The sequence below is a fragment of the Anastrepha ludens genome, chromosome 2, assembly GCF_028408465.1.
Source record: "Anastrepha ludens isolate Willacy chromosome 2, idAnaLude1.1, whole genome shotgun sequence".
Lineage (NCBI taxonomy): Eukaryota > Metazoa > Arthropoda > Insecta > Diptera > Tephritidae > Anastrepha > Anastrepha ludens.
The window spans coordinates 142,480,785-142,503,160 of record NC_071498.1 but is presented as its reverse complement, the minus strand read 5'-3'; the positions used below and the strand labels follow the sequence as shown (position 1 = coordinate 142,503,160).

The following is a 22,376-nucleotide window of genomic DNA, read 5'->3' as shown; positions in this document are numbered from 1 at the left end:
CATATTTACTATAGTTTGAGTTGTAACAGCCGAGTTTCTAATAGAAAGATTTGCCAGAAGATTTAGTGTACCCACTCTGAAGATACTGCAGACGCTGTAAAAACTATGAAGAGAAAGAAACGACCCTTCATTTTATAAGTAATAGCTTTGTACTACTCAAAAATAGGCAGAGGTAGCTGGGATTACTTTTTTTTGCTGACTTAAATCGGTTGCCGAATAGGAAAGTTCTGCAAGGGGGACATCTAAGCTGTGATGTTATCTCAAAATGTATTGATGCCCTCAGCGACAATCACTCCAATCTATCCATCTACTTAAAGAGATGATAGTGCAGGAATAAGCAAAGTCTTCTATATTTTTTTCTTTTCCAAAAATCTGTGTATCTAAAATTTATGTGAGATATATATTTTGGTGTTATAATTGATTTAGGTGGTCACCGCAGCCTTGTGGGTGGGTGCGTGGCTACCCTTCGGTAGTGCACTGGTTCAAAACTCCGAGTATGTAAAGCAATTGATAGAAACAAGTTTTTCTAATAACCGTCACCCCTCGGCAGGTAATGGCAAACCTCCGAGTGTATTTCTGCCATGAAAAAGCTTCTCTTAAAAAAACCATCTGCCGTTTGGAGGCGGCATAAAACTGAAAGTTTTTCCATTTGAGGAAAACATTAAGGCTTCTCGCGCGCTTGGCCAAATACCAAACAAAGGGGTGTAAGTGCTCTGATTTAGAAATCTGCAGTGGTGTGATTATCGAAACTCGTTTGCTTTCATAGATCGGCTTGAATTTTTTTATTCTGGGATTTCGGCATTATTTTTGTTTTTAAGCAGATTAAAACTCAGAACATTTAATAGGCATTCCCAGAATAGATGAAAACAAAAACAAAGTAGAAGCATAAAGAAACCAAGCTCCCTCTTTAACTAAATTAACAAATTAATTAACCCAAAACCAAATACAAAAAAAAGAGGAAATATGAAGAAAAAGCAAACACAAAAAAGAAATCTAAAACATTAAAAAGCAAACACACACACAAGGAACACAGTCAAAAAACCCATTAAAGGAAACACAAAAAAAAAAAAATTAAAAAAGCCAAAAACAAGACAAAAAAGCACCAAAAAGAAAAGAAAATAAGGAAAAATACCAAGACAAAGCAAACCCAAAAAATGCGATAAACAAGAAAAAAAGAACAAAACAAACAAAAAAGCACAAATAACCAATAAACAAACACAAAAATATCAAAAGAAGACAAAACAACAAAACGGGGAAAACGGGGAAACACACAAAAAATTAAAAAAAAACATAAAAAATAAAATACATAAACAAAAAACGCAAAAAAATGCAAAAAAAAACCAACTCAAAAACCAGTGAACACAAAAATATGTAAAATAAAATAAAAACCATGTCTCGGTTTTGGCCGAATCCAAAATGGAGCGCCAGTTGTTTCTGTCCTGCGCTCGTTGGTTTAGGTTGGAAATCTCGAGTGAAGACAGATCCTGCAGCAAATGGTCTTTCCAACGGAGATGTGGTCATCCTCTTCCACGCCTTTCTTTTTGGGGTATCGTGTCGTAAATTCGTCTTGCTGGAGCGCCTTCTTTTATACGGGAGACACGGCCAAGCCAGCGTAGCCGCTGTATTTTTATGCGCTTAACTATGTCCATGCCCCTATATAGCTCATATAACTCGCTGTTTCACCGTACTCGAATGCTCCCAAGACTTTCTCATCCACTCTTGACATCGTCCATACTTCTGCACCATATATTAGGACGGGAATGGTGAGCGTTTTGTAGAGTGCCAGCTTAGTCCTTCGAGAGAGAGCTCTACTTCTCAGTTGCCCACTGGGCGTAAAGTACCACCTGTTGGCAAAAGTTAATCTCCGTTTGATCTCCAAGGTGACGTCATTTCTGTTATTAATACTGGTCCCAAGGTAGACAAAGTCCTTCACAACTTCGAATTGTTGGTTGTCAATACTGACATTTTGTCCAAGACACGAATACTCGTTGTGTGTTGACCGCAGGCTCATTTGATTTGCCCTCATTCACCGTAAGACCTACATTTCTTGCCTCTCTCTTTAAATTGGAGTAGGTGAGCATGCAGCGCGGTTGGTTTCGCTAATAATGTCAATGTCGCCGGCATATGCTAGTAGCATGGTACTCTTATGAAAGATAGTAACAGTAAGGTTCAGCTCGGCAGCGCGAGAGATTTTTTCCAGCAAGAGGTTAAAAAAGTCACAAGATAGGGAATCGCCTTGTCTGAAACCTCGCCTGGTATCGAACAGCTCGGTGAGGTTCCAATACTAACGTCGCTTGTGGTATAAAGTTCATATATTTTTTTCATATTCTGTTTTATTTGTGCCAGTGCACAGCGCTTTGTATTAAGTTCACTAACTTTTTGCCCCATACCATCACAAGAAGTAGCGTTGCAGGCGCCCTGTACTGTTAGCTAAAGCTGAAAAACTTCCAACAGTAATGTACCTACACCATGAAGTCTCTATCAAATTAAAATGTTGCGATCGTGGGGGTCATTCCATTGTGTTAAACCAGTTTAGCGCGCCACTGTTCGTGTGCTTTGAATCACTGTTAGAAAGGTCCATGGTGAAATGGTTGAAGTGCTAGTCTGCCACTTCACAAGTAGCACTAAAGCGCCGTTTTGATACAGATAGATACAGAAAGATCCCATGCATTAAAAGGTCATCATTATCATCGGTTCTTGGGCCTCTCTAGAGCCTCAATAAAAGCGTAATAAGGCAATTTCCGGTATGATTGAATTGTAAATTTTTATTGAAATATGACTTTAGTTTTATACCAATAAAATTCCTTAAATTTTGCGAATAATCGAGTAAAATTCATGAAAAAATAATTTTTATTTATTCATTTAATAGTCCAAACAATTCCGTATTCCCCTTGGACTATAAAAAACAGATTCATGCTAAATAATTCGATCAAAAATTAATTAAACTTATAATTTACTAATTTTATTGTAATGAATGCAAGAAAAGGTAACATTTCTTGTAATTTATAGGAACAGTATAATACTTAATACCAATAATTTAGTTCAACAATCCATTTAGTAACAAATTGAAGTAGTTTTTTGTTGAAGAAAAATCTAAGCCAATTATGATTTGAAAGCGAATTAAGTTCTCTCTCAAAAGTTCTAGATATCGGGGCATTGAAAGGTTATCTAATTATCTAACCATCCCTAACCAGCAAATATCATGATTCCGTAAGCTTCGCTGAGGTATATTGAAATAAATTTCCTAGGAAAGGCTATTTGCTTGCTGAGTGTCTCTATCTCTCTTTTAGCTTCACAGTCTGTGGTGGACCATTGCTTCATCAACAATTCTCGTCCAATTCAGTCTCTCTCTTGCCTCATTTCTCCAATTACGAACGCTCATCGCTTTTAAGTCTGCTTCGACGTCATCAAGCCATATTTTTCTTGGTCGGCCTCTCCTTCTTCCTCCAATCGGACCCAAAGTAAACACCCTTTTTTGGGCTCTTTCGTTGGGTATTCTTATGATGTGGCCTTGCTGATTGTAGTCACTGTCATATTGATAAGAGCTCTAGGTTAATATTGTACGTATCTGTTTAGGTGAATTCAAATGAATTGCGCTTAGTATTTTGCTCACTTGCAAATCGTTGTTTTGGCTTATTATTTTAGTACTGCACCTCTCAAATGGTTTATGTATCAGCAAACTTAGTAGTTAGCCACATCACGTTGGTGTGCGCTAACAGGTTCTAACAAATAAATGACTCTTTCATACTCCTCTCATTCTCGGAGCCCTGCTCGCCCGCTGCAAACCAACAGTATAAATTATTCCCCAACACTAAGTTTTGAGGAAAAATAATTATAAAATATTGTAGTATAAAGTGAAATTATAAAAAGTATAAAAGAGTTTTTTGATTTCCCGTTTAATGCACCTCTTAATCTCTACAAAAACTACATGACGATTTCAATCTTCACAAGAAACTTAAAGAAACTGCCGGAATTTATCGGAATGTATGACAATAATGAAGTTGTGTTAGATCTTTGTGAGAAGAAAAAAGTCTGGCAAGAATACATGTATTCCCTTTTCTCGGACACTAATAGATCTGCGTATGAGTCAACACCTATTGAAAATTTATCAGGACCTGTTATAACAAAAGACGAAATAAAAATGCCATAAAAAGATCCAAAGATAATAAGGCAACAGGTCCAGATGAGCTTCCTTCTGAAATCCTGCAATTAATAAATGACGAAAATATAGAAATTCTCGAAATATTTTTCAACTATATTTACGACACGGGAAAATACCCACAAGACTGGCTTAGATCTACTTTTATTGCGCTACCAAAGAAGAAATGTGCAAAGAAATGTTGCGATCACAGGCTTATAAGCTTGATGAGTCATTCATTAAAATTTTTTTTGAAAATTATTCATAAAAGAATTTACAAAGAAGTGCGAATCAGCAATGGGAGAAACACAATTCGGGCACACATGAAGCGCTATTTTGTATTCAAGTATTAGTTGAAAATTGCAGAGACGTCCAAAAAGATGTGTTTATGTGTTTCATGGATTATGAAAAAGCGTTTGACACTGTTCAGCACGATCAGCTTATTGAGATTCTATAAAACATGGATATCAATACAAAAGAAATTCAATGTAGGTATACGCAATATTTATTGGCAGCAAACTGCAGAAGTTAACATAAACAACGAAGCTACAGACGCTATACCTATACTAAGAGGGGTTAGACAAGGATGTATTCTCTCACCATTACGATTTAACATCTACTCCGAAAGAATCTTTCAAGAAGCACTCCAACGATTAGAAACTAGCATTAAAGTAAATGGGACAAACATTAACAACATCAGATACGCTGACGACACAACGCTCTTATCAGACAGTCTAAGTGGACTACAGGAGCTAGTCAATGTTGTTACGCGGTGCAGTAAAAACTTCGGTTGAAAAATCAATATTAATAAAACTAAATATATGATTGTCAGCAGAATAAACGCCTGTGTTGACACAAGCTTAACCATTAATGACATGCTCATAGAAAGAGAAAAAAATTTCAAATACTTAGGCTGCTGGATTAACGAAAATTGGAATTCTTCAAAAGAAATAAAAGCTCGATTTGAAATTTCTAGGGCTGCATTCCATAAGTACAAAAAGGTTCTTATTAATCATGACTTCAATATTAAATTAAAAATTCGATTCGCTAAATGTTACGTGCTGTCTGTACTTCTGAATGCTATGGAGATATGGACCATTAAAACCACTGAAATGAATAAAATAGAAGCATTTGAAATGTGGATATATAGAAGAATTCTAAGAATACCCTGGACAGATAAAGTAATAAATGCCGAAGTATTGCGTAGAAATCAGCATGATCGACAATTACTAACCAGCTGCGTATTTGGGTCATTTTATGAGAAACGACAAATATACTTCGCTTAATAATGTGTGTGACTAATTAATTAAAAAAAATTTTTGTCCAAAATTCGTTTTTATTCATCAACATAGTCCCCTTTTAGGGAGATACAATCATTCCAACGCTTTTCCAATCTTTCGATACCGCCTTTGTAAAACGATTTTTCTTTGCCTTCAAAATAGGCCTCAGTTTCGGCGATTACTTCATCATTTGAGCCAAATCTCTTACCACGGAGCATCTTTTTGAGGTCTGCGAAGAGCCAGTAGTCGCTGGGGGCCAAATCTGGAGAATACGGTGGATGGGGAAGCAATTCGAAGTTCAATTCATGCAGTTTTGCGATTGTTTTGATTGACTTTTGACGCGGTGCATTGTCTTGGTGGAACAACACTTTCGCCATATGAGGCCGTTTCTTTGCGATTTCGTCTTTCAAACGCTCCAATAACGCTATATAATAGTCGCTGTTGATGGTCTGCCCCTTCTGGAGATAGCCGATGAATATTATTCCATGCGCATCCCAAAATACAGACGTCATAATCTTGCTAGCCGACTGTTGCGTCTTTGGTCGCTTTGGGCGACTTTCACCGGCTGCATGCCACTCAGCAGACTGCCGATTTGACTCTGGAGTGAAATGGTGGATCCATGTTTCATCCATTGTGATGTACCGACGCAAAAACTCAGACTTATTGCGCGTAAACATGTCCAAACAGCTCTTTGAATCATCGATTCGTTGTTGTTTTTGCTCCGGTGTCAGCAAACGCCTCACCCATTTGGAAAACACCTTTTTCATACCCAAATGTTCGTATATTATGGTGTGTACACTGCCCGCTGATATATTTAGAATGTCAGCAATCTCCCTCACTTTCACTTTACGGTCGGACATAATGATTTTCAGTGTTTTTTCAACGTTTTCCGGAATAACAGCGTCATTTGGCCTTCCAGTAGATGGAATGTCATCGGTGTCTGTACGACCACGTTTGAATTCGGCATACCAATAACAAATGCTTCTTTTTGATGGAGCAGAGTCCGAATAATGTTTTTCAAGCCATTCCTGGCATTGAACAGTATTTTTTTCATTAAAAAACAATGATAAATCAGCACACGGAATTGCTTTGAATTCACTTTTTTTTTAAACTCAAAAGTAGCGTCACTTAAAGCACTGTAACTTGTAAACAAATGGTCGAATTAACATATGATTTTGACAGTAAGCCTAAAAAGGTTGCCAACTTTCGAAAAAAATATTGACTTAGTACTAGTGCCGCTATCTATGTGTCAGTCACACACATTATTGAACGCTCTGGCATCATGTACTTCACCTAATCCTGCAAGCAAAAATGGAAGGCAAACGAGGCATAGGCAGAAAACAAATATCCTGGCTGAGAAATATAAGACATTGGACTGGAATCGGCAATGTAGGAACTTTATTGGAGACAGCAAGAAATCGAGACCTTTATCTTGAAATTATAACAAATATGTATTAAACGTAAAATATTTTTGTAATTCGATATTTAATTGTAATATATATATTGTATAAATCGTATGATCGCCTATATTCGGAATCGAATTGGCAAATAAAGAAGATTAATCTCTTTTTAATATATTTAAATTGGTAACAAAAAATACGTAAAGACACTCATAAAGCATAGGATTTTCCTATCATAAATGCGAATTCGCACACAAAATCAACGGCTGCGCAAATCACGAATGCCCGCAAAGTGAAATCGAAAAATTGAATTGAGATAAAAAATGGTTCAGGTGTTATATTGTTATAGTCCAGTACAAAATATTAGTTTGGCGAAAAAGAAATCCACAATTTTAATTTTTTATTTTAACTTTTTCTTCCCCGCAAGTGGTTTAAAATTGTTGATCTTTAGCTCTTGGGCGATGCCACGATTACTAAGATGCCGATCACTTTGATTATTTCTGTGATTTTATCGATATTTTCAACATTATCGATATATTCTTTGAGCGTTTCCGGTGGTTTAGAGCTCGAAAATTTAGGGTATTTTCAGGAACTTTGTTTTAAAACAAACAAAAAAATGCTAAACGAGATTTTAATTTTTTGGGCTTTGTATTTAACTTCTTTTACATACAAAAAAAAAAAAATTATTTTAATTCGAAGAATTGGAAATGAACGGTATTACCCATTTTGGCTCTTCTATTTATCTGAAACACAAAAACCAAACAAATTATTAATCAGTATGAATGTAGTTATGTCCCGTACTAGAATAATAAAAAAACAAAAATTGACAAAATGGCGTAGTTTTGAATTAAACACTCTAAAAATCGGGGTTTTTTCAGTTTTTTAATCGAAAAGAATGAGGAGGAGTTGGAAGCAATTTAACATCTTTTTTGCACATGCCCGGCTTCACCCAGAAGCAGGAACCGATATTTAAGATCCTACTTCTTAATGAATATAGTTCAGGATGGTTCCATATGGAAGGGCGAATGTGGACCAGCCCCTCTATGTGCGATGCGACTGCTAAACCTAACCTAACCTTAGGTACAGGAGCGCGCGAATCGCTCTCTACCTAGTTAATGGGCAGTAAAAGCTATAATATTGGGAATTTCCACATGAAAATTTCACAGTATTTTCTTAAGATACTATACTTTCAAAATATCGAAAAAACAAAAAATTCAATTTTTTGAAATTTCTAGACCACCAGGTCTCCTTAATATCAAAAAGGCCTGAACGGAATCGACGTAACCAGAATTGCACGTTACAGTATCGACACCATAAACACCATTTACAATTTCATTTTCGTCTTTATCAGAGAAAAATTATGTAAAATATACCGAATTTTCTCTTTGTTGAATTCCATTGGTAACGCCCTGTAACTCAGAACTGGATGGAACACACAAAACTTTGTTTTAGTATGAAAGTAAAAAAAAACTTTTTTTAGCGTGAAATGCCACCAATCATCTATACTATAAAGGTGAATGTCTGTACGTTGTCCGCGCATCACTACGAAACGACAACACCAAATGACGTAAAAATTTTTATACATTCATATTTTCACTCAATGAAGGTTATAGACATGTTTTTATGATGGAACTCCTTTCTCACAGCCCCCAGGCCGCGTCACCACTCTCATTCGTCACTAATAATCGAGTATTTGCTTAAATTTAATCTAAAAAATCTTAGTTTTTTCTATTTCCCACTATTTATAGCACACTCTAGACTTCATAATCCGCATAAGCTGTTCAACTATGACCCAAATGCAAAGTTCAAAAACGGTTTGAGATAGAAAATTAATAAAAATAATTTTGCTTCATATTTTTCTGATTGGTTGTTTTGATTTTATTCAACGAGGCATAGCAAGGGATGCCGGGTATTGTTATATCTATGAAATCATTGTTTGTATATACATATCCTAAATCTCTCGAAACTACACCTACGCGAGCGGGACCGCGGGTTTAAGCTAGTTAAGCATAAACTTTAAAATGCTTGATCGATACTTTACGAGACATCGATCACTACCGAGAAAATAATGGATTTCTTTTTCTCCAAACTGTATGCGAATCTGCTCTGAAAACTTGACTTTATTGTTTGAAAGTACATTCATAAAATCCATCCATCTGCGAAAAAGAATCGACGGAAGGTGCGTGTCTTATCATTGCATATCATTGCCTCGAAAATTTTTGAAATATCTTACCTTTCCTTTTTTTAAATTTGGAATCAGAAATCTAATTTGCTTTTGTAGCAATTTTTTTAAATACTTAAGTATTAGACAATATTTTTTATACTCATGTCTTTATGTATGTTAATAAAATAATCAGATTCAACGTTCGCAATCCAGAAACAAAAGTTTGTAGTCGGCGATATAAAATTGGCTTTTCCTCGCTTTTTTGCCTGAATTCATATGTGTTTTAGCATTTTTTTTTGTTATAAAACCTGCACTTTTGACCCATGCTGCCTTAAGCACTCTTGCGCAAAAATAACTGTAAAATTATCGATTGCATATACACTACGTGAAATAAGTATACACCCCGTTGCATAATTATAAGCGCACAATAAATTCTTCCTCTAGGCGGCTCATTTCGCAAAATGGCTCTCTTCGGAAACAAAAACAAATATTTTACCCATTTCCATTTCTGTAAGTTGTGTACCACGCCTGATTTTGATATATTGGGTTGGCAACTAAGTAATTGTGGATTGCAATTTAATTTTTAGGTTTGCAGACGTAGTAAAAATGTAAAAGACATTTTGTTATTGGATAGTTGGCAATTCAGCTGTCAATCAGTCAAGTTGAAGTTGATGACGCCCTAATCAAAGCAATAATCGATTCGAATCGTCACAGTACATCACGTGAGATTGCAGAGAAGCTTCATGTATCACACACTTGCATGCATTGAAAATCACTTAAAACAACTTGGCTTTGTTCAAAAACTCGATACATGGGTTCCTCACGAACTGAAAGAAGCACATTTAACGCCATGCATTAACAGCTGCGCTTTGTGAAAGAAACGTAATGAAAATGATTCATTTTTAAAACGATTGATAACTGGCGATGGAAAATGGGTTGTTTACAACAATATCAAGCACAAAAGATCGTGGAGCAGGCCAGGTGAACCAACTCAAACAGCATCAAAAGCTGATAGAGAAGAAGGTTTTGTTATCAGTTTGGTGGGATTACAAAGGAATTGTCTACTTTGAACTCTTACCACCCAACCGCATGATCAATTCTGATGTCTACATTAAAAATTAACGAAATTAAACAATGCAGTTGAAGAAGTGCGACCCGAAGTGACAAATCGAAAAGGTATTGTACTCCATCAGGGCAATGCAAGGGCACACACATCTTTGGCCACTTGGCCACAAAATTATTCGAGCTTGGTTGGGATGTTTTGCCCCATCCACCGTGTAGTCCTGAGCGTGCACCATCTGATTGGTTTTTGTTTCGATCTTTACAAAACTCTTTGAATGGAGAAAAATTTCAATAATGATGGCGATGTCAAATCGTACCTCATTCAGGTTTTGGTAAGAAAAACCAAAAACTTCTGTTGAACATGGGATTATGATGCTGCCTGAAATATGGCAAAGAGTCATTGATCAAAACGGGCAATACATTACAGAGTAAAGTTATTTAGTTCCATGAAAAAATTGTCTTTGATTTTCTAAAAAATATCTGCAATTACTTAGTTGCCAACCCAATAAAATAGCAAAACACGTTCTAAATTTTACATTTCTTAATAACCGCACTATGCTTTCATAATTTTGCAGCAGTAACTTGTCTACTCTCTCCTGACCTAATATAAATGATGCCGTGTTTGTTGTTTTCTCTGAAACACAATAAAAAATATAACCAAGATTATTGTGTGTTTATATTTATGGAACGGAGTGTGGCACAGGGAGTTATTGGCAAGTTTTGGCAATTTATTTGCTTTTTATTTAGTTTTATATAAATATAAATATATATAAAGAGATTCAGGTTTCAAACTTTGGGAATATTAAATAAAATTCCAAAATGTTTTTTCAAAATATTTTAATTCTTGAAGTATAATTTCTAGAAAAATTCCCAATATGTTTTTTAATAGCCCATTAAATTTTAGTACAACAAAGTGAAAGTTTGGTTGCCAAAACTTGCGTTGATGTTTGAACATTTTTTTTTGCGGCAGCCTTGTACTTTATAACACACTTTTATTAGGTCGGGTTGTATGTATGTATGTAACGGAATCTTTGAGCTTAATTTTCACTGGCTTCTAAAAATCTAATCGACTTGAAATTTTGCACACCTATCAAGGACCGATGACAATGCAATAATTTGATAAAAGTTTTCCATTATCCTTATTAGGATTGCCAGGATTAATATTTTCTTTTTTTTACTGTGGGCAAAAAGTAAGGTGAATTTGGTTGTAAAATGAAAAATCTTTATTTATTCTTGTAAATCAGGGTCCCTCCACGAAATAAGTTCTTCATCCCGATTACTTCTTTATCACGGCCGATAACTGCATAGCTTTAGACTTACAGTCGATAAGAAAGGAATTAAATATAACACGAATATATCGAATCATTAATTCACTGACTGCAATGATAACAATAATTTTCATTCATAATAAAAAATAGTTAAAAAAAAAAAGCTGAAAAACACGCTTTTTTGCTAATCGAACTAAAAAGTAGAAAATAAAAAATAGTTTAAAAAAACAGAATTATAACAAAAATTAAGATACAAATAGAGTAATTCAAATCAGAGTTAAAAGCGTGGGATGCATTTTGCTTCACTTTCATAACCGTCTGTACATAGGTAGTTGCCAATAGAATGATTGTAATATTTACTATATCAAGCATCCCACGCTTTTAACTCTAATTTGAATTATTCTATTTGTATCTTAATTTTTGTTATAATTCTGTTCTGAGGTAGTTGACTATGACTAATCGTTCGATTTGCTATTACTTCATTATAGGTCTCTTTGTCATTAAAATTTATTTTCTACTTTTTAGTTCGATTAGCAAAAAAAGCGTGTTTTTTAGTTTTTTTAAACTATTTTTTATTTCCATATAACGGAATGCTCGAACGCGAATTTCGAACTAGAAAATAAATGCTCTAATAACATTAAAATATGTTGTTTTATTGAAAAGGGCGCACAGGGCAAGAGTTCTTTGCTATTTTGTGCGTTTAGAATCTGGTTAGCTTGAGGGTGAATGCTTAGCTTCTGGTTGCATATGAAAGTGTGGTTGTTCTCATATATCAATCACCAACTATGATACAGTCAGACGTTAGCAACTTGTTGCTGAAGCACAAACATTCGCTGAAGGCTAATACTAACTTCACAGCTGAGAAATTAATCCAGCGACTTGCTGGCTGTGGAATTCTGCCAACAACATTGATTGTCAAATGAGAAGAAACGCTAAATTTATGAGCATCGGCCCAGAAGTAATTGGTGTGTTTTGGTGAGAAAAGTGTTTTTAAACAAATTAACATAAATATACGTTTACATATTGATACAAAAAATATGAAAATTTACTTACACCCTTTGCGAAGGCATTTCGCTTAAAAATTTCATGTATTCGGAGTACTCAAACTCAGGTACTTCACTCGTAAACGAACTGTTAGTTTTCACTTAATTTCAAATGTGAAAAAATGTTGCTGGCATCATGTTGCTCGGGGTTTTTGCGACTTGTACTTAGTATTGCCTTGTCGTCAGATACATACGAAATTTCACGCATACTTTACGCAATGAAATTTATATGGAATTTTAGGCCATTTCACGTGAAACGGGAACTTAGTACTATGAACGGGTCTTCAAAGCATTTCAAGGGAATTTTCACTGGCAACATCATTTCATTACAATTGAATATTTGACAGCAGCTATTGTCAAAAGTAATAAACTATATTAGAAGAACAAAAAAAAATATACCTTATTCGAAGAAGCTGCTTGCATATTAGATGTTGCAAATATGGTAGTGTTGATTGCGGCGCTGAAAATTTACGAAGTGGAGAATTCGCTGGTCTGGGCAACATCAAATTGTTGCTCAGCTCTGAGCGAATTCGAAGGTATCAGCTGATTCTCTGTCATAACAGGAGCTATGACCGTGGATTGTTTACTACAGAAGTTGGTAAAAACTGATATTGTGCAGGTGATATACAAAAAAATCACCGCAGCCACTTCTGCTTGTTACTTCATTTATATGTGAACAAACACTGATTTATAAGAAATGAGCAGGCTCACTTCTGCTGATAAAACATCCGTGACGTAACAGCCACAGTTAGTCGCACAATTTTGTTTTCTATTACCTTTGAAGTGAAAATCACCTGCTGACTTTTATTTGACTTGCAAAAGAGTTGATTACTGCATGAGGTGGTGCGGCTTTTTGCATCTCAACCTTTCAAACCATTTATTTTGATCGGTGACGGCTGAGGCTTCGCTGTTGACATGATCCTATTCATGTGAGATAGCGCATTTTTTTATAATTAACTAGTTTTATGCCGAAATCGCGTTCAAGGTCACTGATGCGTACATACCAGTGCGTGTTAGTAGCGCATAGTAAGACTTATTCTGGAACCTTTAGATTTGAGGTATGTTGTTGGAGCTTGAGCAACCCCTTAGTTGGATCCCATACGTGCAAATTGGTTTTAGCATTTTCTTGTAGAGGAGTATTTTAGTGGATAAAGCGGATCGATTGCCCATAAGCCAATACAAGTTTCTGAATATAGAAAAAAAAGGAACAAGCACTGACTGCTAAGGCCTTCGGCTACTTTCTGAATATAATATTAAGTTATTTTCTTACGTGAGCAGTTCATCTGAGTTTGGTGTCAAGAGTTATATCCAGGTAATCAGCCGTGTTATAATACGGAATTCGTACTCCATTTCTATGTAGCGAAAGATATCTGATTTTATTGTACGTGAAGTCTATATGAACGGATTTTGTTTTATTTACATTCATGCGCCATTACATTGTATTTCCTACTGACAAGATAGCGATGTCGTCTGCAAGCGTTGCTGTGACGCAGTTGTGATCGGTAGGCAACACGCATGTAAGAATTAGGTAAAGGATGGACCCCAAAAAGCTACCCAGTGGGACATCAGCTTTAATTTTAGGTCAGAAATGGTGCCGTCGTATTTAGTTCGAAAGAAGCGATCAGATAAATGGGTTTTTAAAATATGGTAATATTGAGTTGGTAATAGCTGCTTTATTTTGTCGAGAAGGCCATCGTAACATACCTTATCAAAAGCATCTAGGAACACAGCAGAGCACACTTTTTTCTTTTCGAAAACATTTTCTATAACTTCAGTTAGCCTGTGGACTTGATCGATTGTTGAATGTTTAGGGGGAAAGTCAAATTGATGTGCTAGTATCAGGTTCCTCTGCTCAATAACTTAGTTAAGGCGTTTGGCAAGTTATTTTTCTAATGGTTTTGACAAAATGGGTAGGTGTGATATAGGTAGACTTGATGATACATTGCGTCTTGGCTTCTCGGCCGTTCACCAAGAACATGATTACTTTAGCAGTTTTCCAGTATATAGGAATGCGCTTCAACTTCAATATAGCATTCGTAATTTTAGTTATATTAATTTACTTAGAGTAGTCGGTGTGAGCTGTTCTAGTATTTCCCCAGTTATAACGTCAACGCCAAGTGACTTTTCGGATTTTTATTTTTTGTATTTCCTCACATAATTCAGAATACGATCAAGTCATCGTGATCGTTGTGATGATTTCATTTCAGCCGCTCTAGACACGTCGTGTGGCTTGAAGATATTTTCAATGTATTCAGAGGAGGTATTAGCTTTCTCTTTATTACCTTTTTCCCATGAGATATAGGTATGATGCTCTTATTGGTGGATATTATGAATTCACTACATACTGAAGTAAATAATTCTTATACTAAAATCAAAAGTTTGCCATATTTGAAGTAAGCTTTCTTTCTAGGCAGACTATACATAGATCGATTTTTTAAAATAATTGTAATCTATTAATTACTGTAATCTATTAGATAATTTCATGGCCTTTGTTTCTCTTTTTAACAGCTATATGACCCATTAAATCAGTCCAATTTTTGACGACTTTTTCCAATAAATCGAATAATAAATTTAAGTGCGCCCAATCAGCAAAAATGCGACGTAAACGATGGCCACTTGGCTTCAATTCTTGCACGAGTTCTATTTTATAGGCACGTAAGCCAAGAACCAGACGTAAAATTTTCCACGTAGTCGAAGGACAAAGGCTAATAAGTTAAGAGCGATGAACAGATTTTTTTTTTTCAAAGGAAATTCTCTCAATTTGGAAGCGTTGTTCTGGCGTTAAACGATTCACTATGACTTGCTAAACCTTACTAAACATAAATCTAAACACCTTTTGCGATTCTCAGCTGCTAAACCATAGTTACCGGTATCGATGGTTTTCATGTGGATACAAGGTGTGTTCAAAAAGTACCGCGAATTTTGTGTTTTTTCTAAAATTATTTATTTATTCATTAATATTTATTTTGTCCCCTTCGAAGCAATCCCCATGAGATATTATGCACTTGTGCTAACGTTTTTTCCAATCTTCGAAGCACTTCAAAAAATCATTTTTTTTATCTTGTTCAGCTCCTCCTTCGAGGCCGTCTTTATCTCGTCAATCGTAGCGTAGCGTCGTCCTTTCATGGGCCTCTTCAGTTTCGGGAACAAAAAAAAGTCACAGGGGTTCAGATCTGGTGAATACGGTGGCTGTGGCATCATTAGTGTGTTGTATTTGGTCACACGCGCACAAGCAACAATGTGTGAGCAGGGGCGTTATCGTGATGCAAGAGCCAATTATTGTTCTTCCACAAATCCGGGCGTTTCTGGCGGATTGCTTCGCTCGAATTGCGCATAACTTGCAGGTAATATTCCTTACTGACCGTTTTACACTGTGGCAAGAACTCATGATGCACAACGCCCCGGCAATCGATGAAAACGGTAAGCAAAACTTTTACATTCGACCGAACTTGGCCCGCTTTTTTCGGTCTTGGTGCGTGCGCCAACTTCCATTGAGATGATTGAGCTTTGGTTTCCACGCCATAACCATAAACCAATGATTTGTCACCAGTTACGAATTTCTGGAGCAAATTTGGGTCGTCGGTCGTCGCGGATAGAGTCCAACATCTTGCTGCTTTTAGTCGAAATTGAGTAGTTTTGGTACGAATTTTGCGGGGACCCTCTTCTGCCCGAATCATTGAAAAAAATCGAATGGCACGAGCCAATCGATATGTCTAGGTCCTCAGCAACTTCTCTAACGGTAACTCGACGATTGGCCAATACCATTTTCTTCACTTTATCAATTTTTCGTCTGTTGTTGAAGTGCTCGGGCGGGCGCTCGGTACGCTTTTCGTCGTTCACGTCTTCTCGGCCTTCTGAGAACATTTTGTACCACCGCTAAACGTTGCTTTGGTCCAAAGTAGCTTCTCCGTATGGCACAGTCAACATTCGAAATGCATTCGCACACTTAATTTCGTTTTTCACACAAAATTTGATACAGGTTCTCTGATCCATCATTTTGAATAGGTAAAAATCGAAGACGAGCCGAAACACGTGCTGCTTGCAGCTGTCAACAATTAACTGAACATTCAAAGTGGCCGAACTCGTCGGCATGAGTGGGAGACATGAGTACTAACATATCGCCACAAAAAAATCGAAATTCGAATATACGTAACCTGCGAAAATTCAAAATTCGCGATACTTTTCGAACACACCTCGTAATTGAGGTCGAAGGCATAATTCTTAGCCTTATTATATAATTATTCAAATATTGGGTTGGGGAAAAAGTAATGTCGTATTTTGTCAATTGAGCGCGACATTTAAACATATCTTGCGTTGTACTTATTGCATCGGGTCACACTAAACGGCGATTTGAAGACGACAATCTGTACTACAAGTGTCTCTTTGACAGTGTTGGGGTCGTACGTTTCAACCTTAAGTTATAGCGCGTCAAAGATGGAGTCCACAAAGCAAGAAATTCGTCATATTGTACGTTTTTACTACCTTAGGGGTAAAAATGCAACGAAGGTAGCGGCAAAAATTTGTGAAGTTTATGGGCCTGATACTGTAACGATTCGTACAGCACAGCGTTGGTTCGATCGATTTCGTTCTGGTGTAGTAGATGTCGAAGATGCACCCCGTACTGGTAGGCCAATCGGCGTAGAGACTGATAAAATCGTTGAAATTATCCAAAGAGACCGGCATGTGAGCATTCGCTCGATTGGTTAGGAACTATTTGCAGAAGATTGGATTCCAAAAAAAGCTGGATGTTTGGGTGCCACCCGTGTTGACGCAATAAAATCTCTTGGACCAAATCAACGCTTGCGATTCTCTGCTAAAACGGAACGAACTTGACCTATTTTTGAAGCGGATGGTGACTGGCGATGAAAAGTTGACCACGTACGACAACGCCAAGCGAAAAAGATCGTGGTCGAGAAGCGGCGCGCCGGCCCAAAACATCGCCAAGCCCGGATTGACCGCCAGGAAGGTTTTGCTGTGTGTTTGGTGTGATTGGAAGGGAATTATCCACTATGAGCTGATCAACTATGGCCAGACCCTTAATTCGGTCCTCTACTGTGAGCAACTTGACCTTTGGAGCAAGCGACTGACCAGAAGCGGCCAGAATTGGTCTTGGGGGGTTTATAAAGGGGGGATAATGAAGTTGCCTTTTAAATGGCAACAAGTTTGCGAACAAAACGGGGCTTATTTGACTTGAATCGGATAGTTCTATGTACGTTAAATAAAGCGTCAAATTTCGATCACAAATCCGCAACCCAATATATAATTTTGTTTTAGATTTTCTAGGTTTCGCATAGTTTTAGCAAAATAATAGTTAAAAACAACAAAAAAAAAATAAACAAAAAAAAAAAAACAACAAAAAATGAAAACTTTCTCTACTTATGGTATTTTAAATAAATTTTACATATTTATTTTAATGCTATTCTCATCTGCCATATCATATTCATGGAACTATGCGCCCTAACAACTTACGTATTTACTATATTTTGGAATAAAACAACGACTCACCCACTTTCTCTCTCTTTTTTGCAGCGCAATGTGAACTTAAACAATCCTCAGCTTCCACACTGCATCACGCACAACAACAACTGTTGCAGCAAAGGAGTATCGTGGCATTTATGTTGGCGCTGTTAGTTGTTTCGATCATCCCGTCATTAGATGCATTTTTCTAAAACATAAAATGAATTTATGTAGGTGCGCACAAGTAGCTTCACTCAGTCGTCAATAAACTCATACATTCCAACCAAAGCACAGCAAAACAATACAAGTATATATGCATATATAAAGAGAAAAGTTATAATATAAAGTAATTATTACCAAGAACAAACAAAGACCCGAGCACAAATGCTTACACAAAAACGAAAAAATGTAAAGTTTTTAAATTGAATTGTATCCAGTCTAGTTAATGGGCGAGTGGAAGCAAAAAGAATATAGAGCGAAATAGGAAAATATGAAGGCCGTGTATTGTACACACATACATACATACTCATGTAGGTATGCACATGCAGGTGGATGCAAAGTAAGCCTGAATTTGTTTTAAAATGAAAATCCACTCATGAATATTTAGCAGCGAATAAAAATAAAAAGCAAAAGCAGTGGAAAATGTTGACATGCTGTGGCAGAAAAGTGCAAGTGCATAGTAAAAGCCAACACAGGTGTAAAAAAGTGGAAGGTGGTGAAATATTTTTTGGCTTTTTGGTATATTTTGAGTTCTTTTTTTTGCATTTTACTGTCATTACTGCTGCTATGCACACATTTGGGGGTAAACCATGAGGGGGTCGCGTAGTTGAAAGCGAAAAATGTGGAATATGAAAAAGCTATATTGAAAATAAGAGAAAATGTGCATCAACTTCTGATAGCAAATTTCAGCACTAATGGAATATACATAACTTTTATTTCGATTTAATTTTAAATTTTATGTACGGATTTCAATTTTTTCCACATTTCTTTCAATTACGTAGACATCCAGTTTTTTAAATTTTTTCAATTTTTTCTCAACTCCACCCCACGCCAAAAGTAGTCACACAGAATCAGCCAGACCCCTGCACTTTTATCCATTTACGCAGGCGCATGCCACTGGGCGGCAAAATAGCCTGTATACCTAAGCTTAGTAACCCCAGCCTAATTGGCGATTTATTTTGGTAAGCCCAAAGATCAAAAATGTGTCGCTCGAAAGGCGAATAAAAACTATTTTTGACAATTAAAAACCAAAGAAAAAAGAAAAACACAAATTGAACAATAATTGGGCCACTATAACCACAGTTTTTTACAATCAACCAAATTTTAAATACGAATAAAACGTAAATTTTTTAGAGACGACGAAACAAGTAACGAATATTTGCAGAACATTAACAATTTTATACCTAAACAAAAGAGAATAAATAAAAAACAAGTTGAAAATGCCAAAGGAAATTGTAAAAAATTTGGTACTATTAAACGTTTGAGAGTAGGGGATATTTTTTAATGGAATTACGCGAAAAATTTTAAGCTAACCCTGAGCAGTAAATGTCAATGAAAATTGAGTTAAAGCAAATTGAGTCAAAGCAAATTGAGTCAAAGAAAATTGATGCACGGTAGTGAAGCAAAATGCGACAAATTGTTTGAGTAAAAGCTTTAAGCGCGAAACAAGTTCGTGTCTTGAGTCTTTCGTTCCTGCCACGCACACCAACTGTGGGAACAGAAAAAAAAACTTTATTTGCCAATTCTTTGCCTACAACTATATACAGTTTGCACCGTTAATTGATGATTTGACTACACCACTGTTTGATTATTTTATTGAAATAAAGCATTGAGGCCTTTCTACTTTAAATTTTCCAAAGCATTCACGCACTTCGGCTCGTATACAAACTCATAGCTGAAAATTTTTAATTTTCAACCAATTTTGTTCTTGTGTGCAAGAGAGTTTTTCGCCTTTATTCCGTATAGCTTTTCCTTCAGCTGTCTTGTAGAATCTAAAAGTGAAAAAAAAAATAAAATAAAATAGAAATTCAATAAGAAAATAAAAATTAAAAAATGTTATGAAAATTAGTAACCTATTCTTATGGCTGACAAAAATAATTGGATTTTAATAGAATAAAAACGAGAATTGCATTAGGAGCATGTTGCAAATTTGTACAACAAACAATAATAGTTTCACATGTGTACACAAACGCACTCAATACAAAAACAAAAATAATATAAATAAAAAAAGAAAAATAACCAAACAAAAAAGAAGCTAAATGGTAAATAATAATTTTAATATGTAAATACATGCAAATATATGTGTGTATGTAGTTAATTGTACAAGAACAATGTATTGAGTAACTCGAAATTACAACAACAAAAAAAGAATTTATAAGGCACAAGATAAATAAGGAAAAGAAATTAATGTTTAAGTTGATGTGTTAACGAGAGAAATCAGAATACATTAAAAAATAAACAACAACAACAACACATGTCATAAAACAAATATGAACGAAAATGAATTGCTAAGCAAACACTTTTTATATAGCAGCATAAGCAGAAAAACAGAAACACTTAGACAAATACTTACATATATACAAATATCTTAAAAAAAAAGTAGTTTAAAAATAATAATAATTAAATTTAAAAAAATTATATAAAGCAAAAACATATCAACCCTAGTATATTATTATTACGACTATTATTATTGCAATGATTAAACCAAAAACTCATACTATTACAATGAATTTGTACTCAAAAGTTTTATAAAATTGGCTCTAATAAATTCCATAATTATTGACGAAACAAAAATGAGAACAGAGGAAAAAAAATGAAATACAATAAAAAAACTGAAATAAAATAAAAAACTGAAATAAAACTAAAAACTGAAATGAAATAAAAAACTGAAATAAAATAAAAAAATGAAACTAAATAAAATATATTTACTTTTAGGCTAATTATAAATTACGAACAAACACAAAAAGCAAAGAAAATAAAAAAATAGCAGAGAGTTTAATAAAAAAAAAAATATATATAAAAATCGTTTGCAATGTCAATGAATTAGTACATCAATAATGGTATATCTGTATCTTACCACATACCCAGGCGCATCAACACAACTCACCCATTCACACATACACACGCGCTGACTTGCAAGCATAGCTAGACTCATAAGCACACAATGGATATTTGGCGTAATTAGCGTTCATAAAAATGTAAAAAAAGGAGATAAAAGGAGAAAATATTATAACTATGTATCTACACGCATATTCCTCTATAGAATACACAGATTAGCAAAGTATACATACAAACATTAACGACGTTGAACTGTATGTAGTATTCCAATAAATACACAAACTATGGAATAATGAATTAAATAGTTAATTATATATATTTATATATATACATATATATATATATGTACCTATATATATATAAATTATTATATACATACATATTAAATGCATATCAATATGAATATTTCTAAACGAAACGTGGGCATTCTGAGGTAAAAGATATTATATAGTTTTAAGTAATTTAGTGTTGCACACATCTACACTTATTTTACTAAGGGTGTACGGCGTGCTAGGATAAGTGAGCAACCACAAAATAAAAAAATTAAAAAAACACAAATGTAATGATAGCATAAAAACTATAAAAAAATTATATAAAATGTAGTGAAAAAAGTATTAATAAAAATGCGGTTTGATTTGGAATGCAAGTCTACTATTATTTCTTAATAAAAGAGAAGTTATTAAACAAAAAAAAAACCATATTTGAGTGTATTAATTAAGCCACACATACATATAACTGAGCGATGTTCGCTTTCCACTGCAGGCACATTAGGATACAAGCAAAAAAAAAAAACAAAAGAAAAAAATATTAAAAGTAAAATAAAAAAAATTGAATGAATTAAATAAAAAATAAAACTAAAATTAAACTAAATTTGAAATCTTAAAAATTATAAAGTATGAAAGCAAAACAAGCTAACTAAAAATAAAAACAAAATTTAAAATAAATTAAAAAAAATAATTAAATTAAATCAAAAATAAATAAAAAAATAGAATTAATCAAATAAATAAAAGAAAAACTAGAATTAATTATAAATAAAATAAAATAAAATAAAATAAAATAAAATAAAATAAAATAAAATAAAATAAAATAAAATAAAATAAAATAAAATAAAATAAAATAAAATAAAATAAAATAAAATAAAATAAAATAAAATAAAATAAAATAAAATAAATGAAAATAAAATAAAATAAAATAAAATAAAATAAAATAAAATAAAATAAAATAAAATAAAATAAAATAAAATAAAATAAAATAAAATAAATGAAAATAAAATAAAATAAAATAAAATAAAATAAAATAAAATAAAATAAAATAAAATAAAATAAAATAAAATAAAATAAAATAAAATAAAATAAAATAAAATAAAATAAAATAAAATAAAATAAAATAAAATAAAATAAAATGAAATAAATTAAAATAAGGTACAAAAAAATAAAATAAGGTACAAAAAAATAAAATAAAATAAAATAAAATAAAATAAAATAAAATAAAATAAAATAAAATAAAA

At 34.2% G+C, this 22,376-nt stretch overlaps 1 protein-coding gene across 2 annotated transcripts in view; it reads left to right on the top strand.

Moving 5' to 3' along the window:
- Positions 1-21,795, top strand: part of LOC128855465 (acetylcholinesterase) — a 261,188-nt gene extending 239,393 nt beyond the window's left edge. The window contains exon 10 of one of the 2 annotated variants that reach the window (XM_054090392.1): positions 17,885-21,795. In XM_054090392.1, the coding sequence (XP_053946367.1) occupies positions 17,885-18,024 (140 nt within the window). In that variant the 3' untranslated portion in view covers positions 18,025-21,795. The remainder of the gene's footprint in view (positions 1-17,884) is intronic. The other variant, XM_054090393.1, reaches the window with a different exon arrangement.
- The last annotated feature ends 581 nt before the right edge of the window (positions 21,796-22,376 follow it).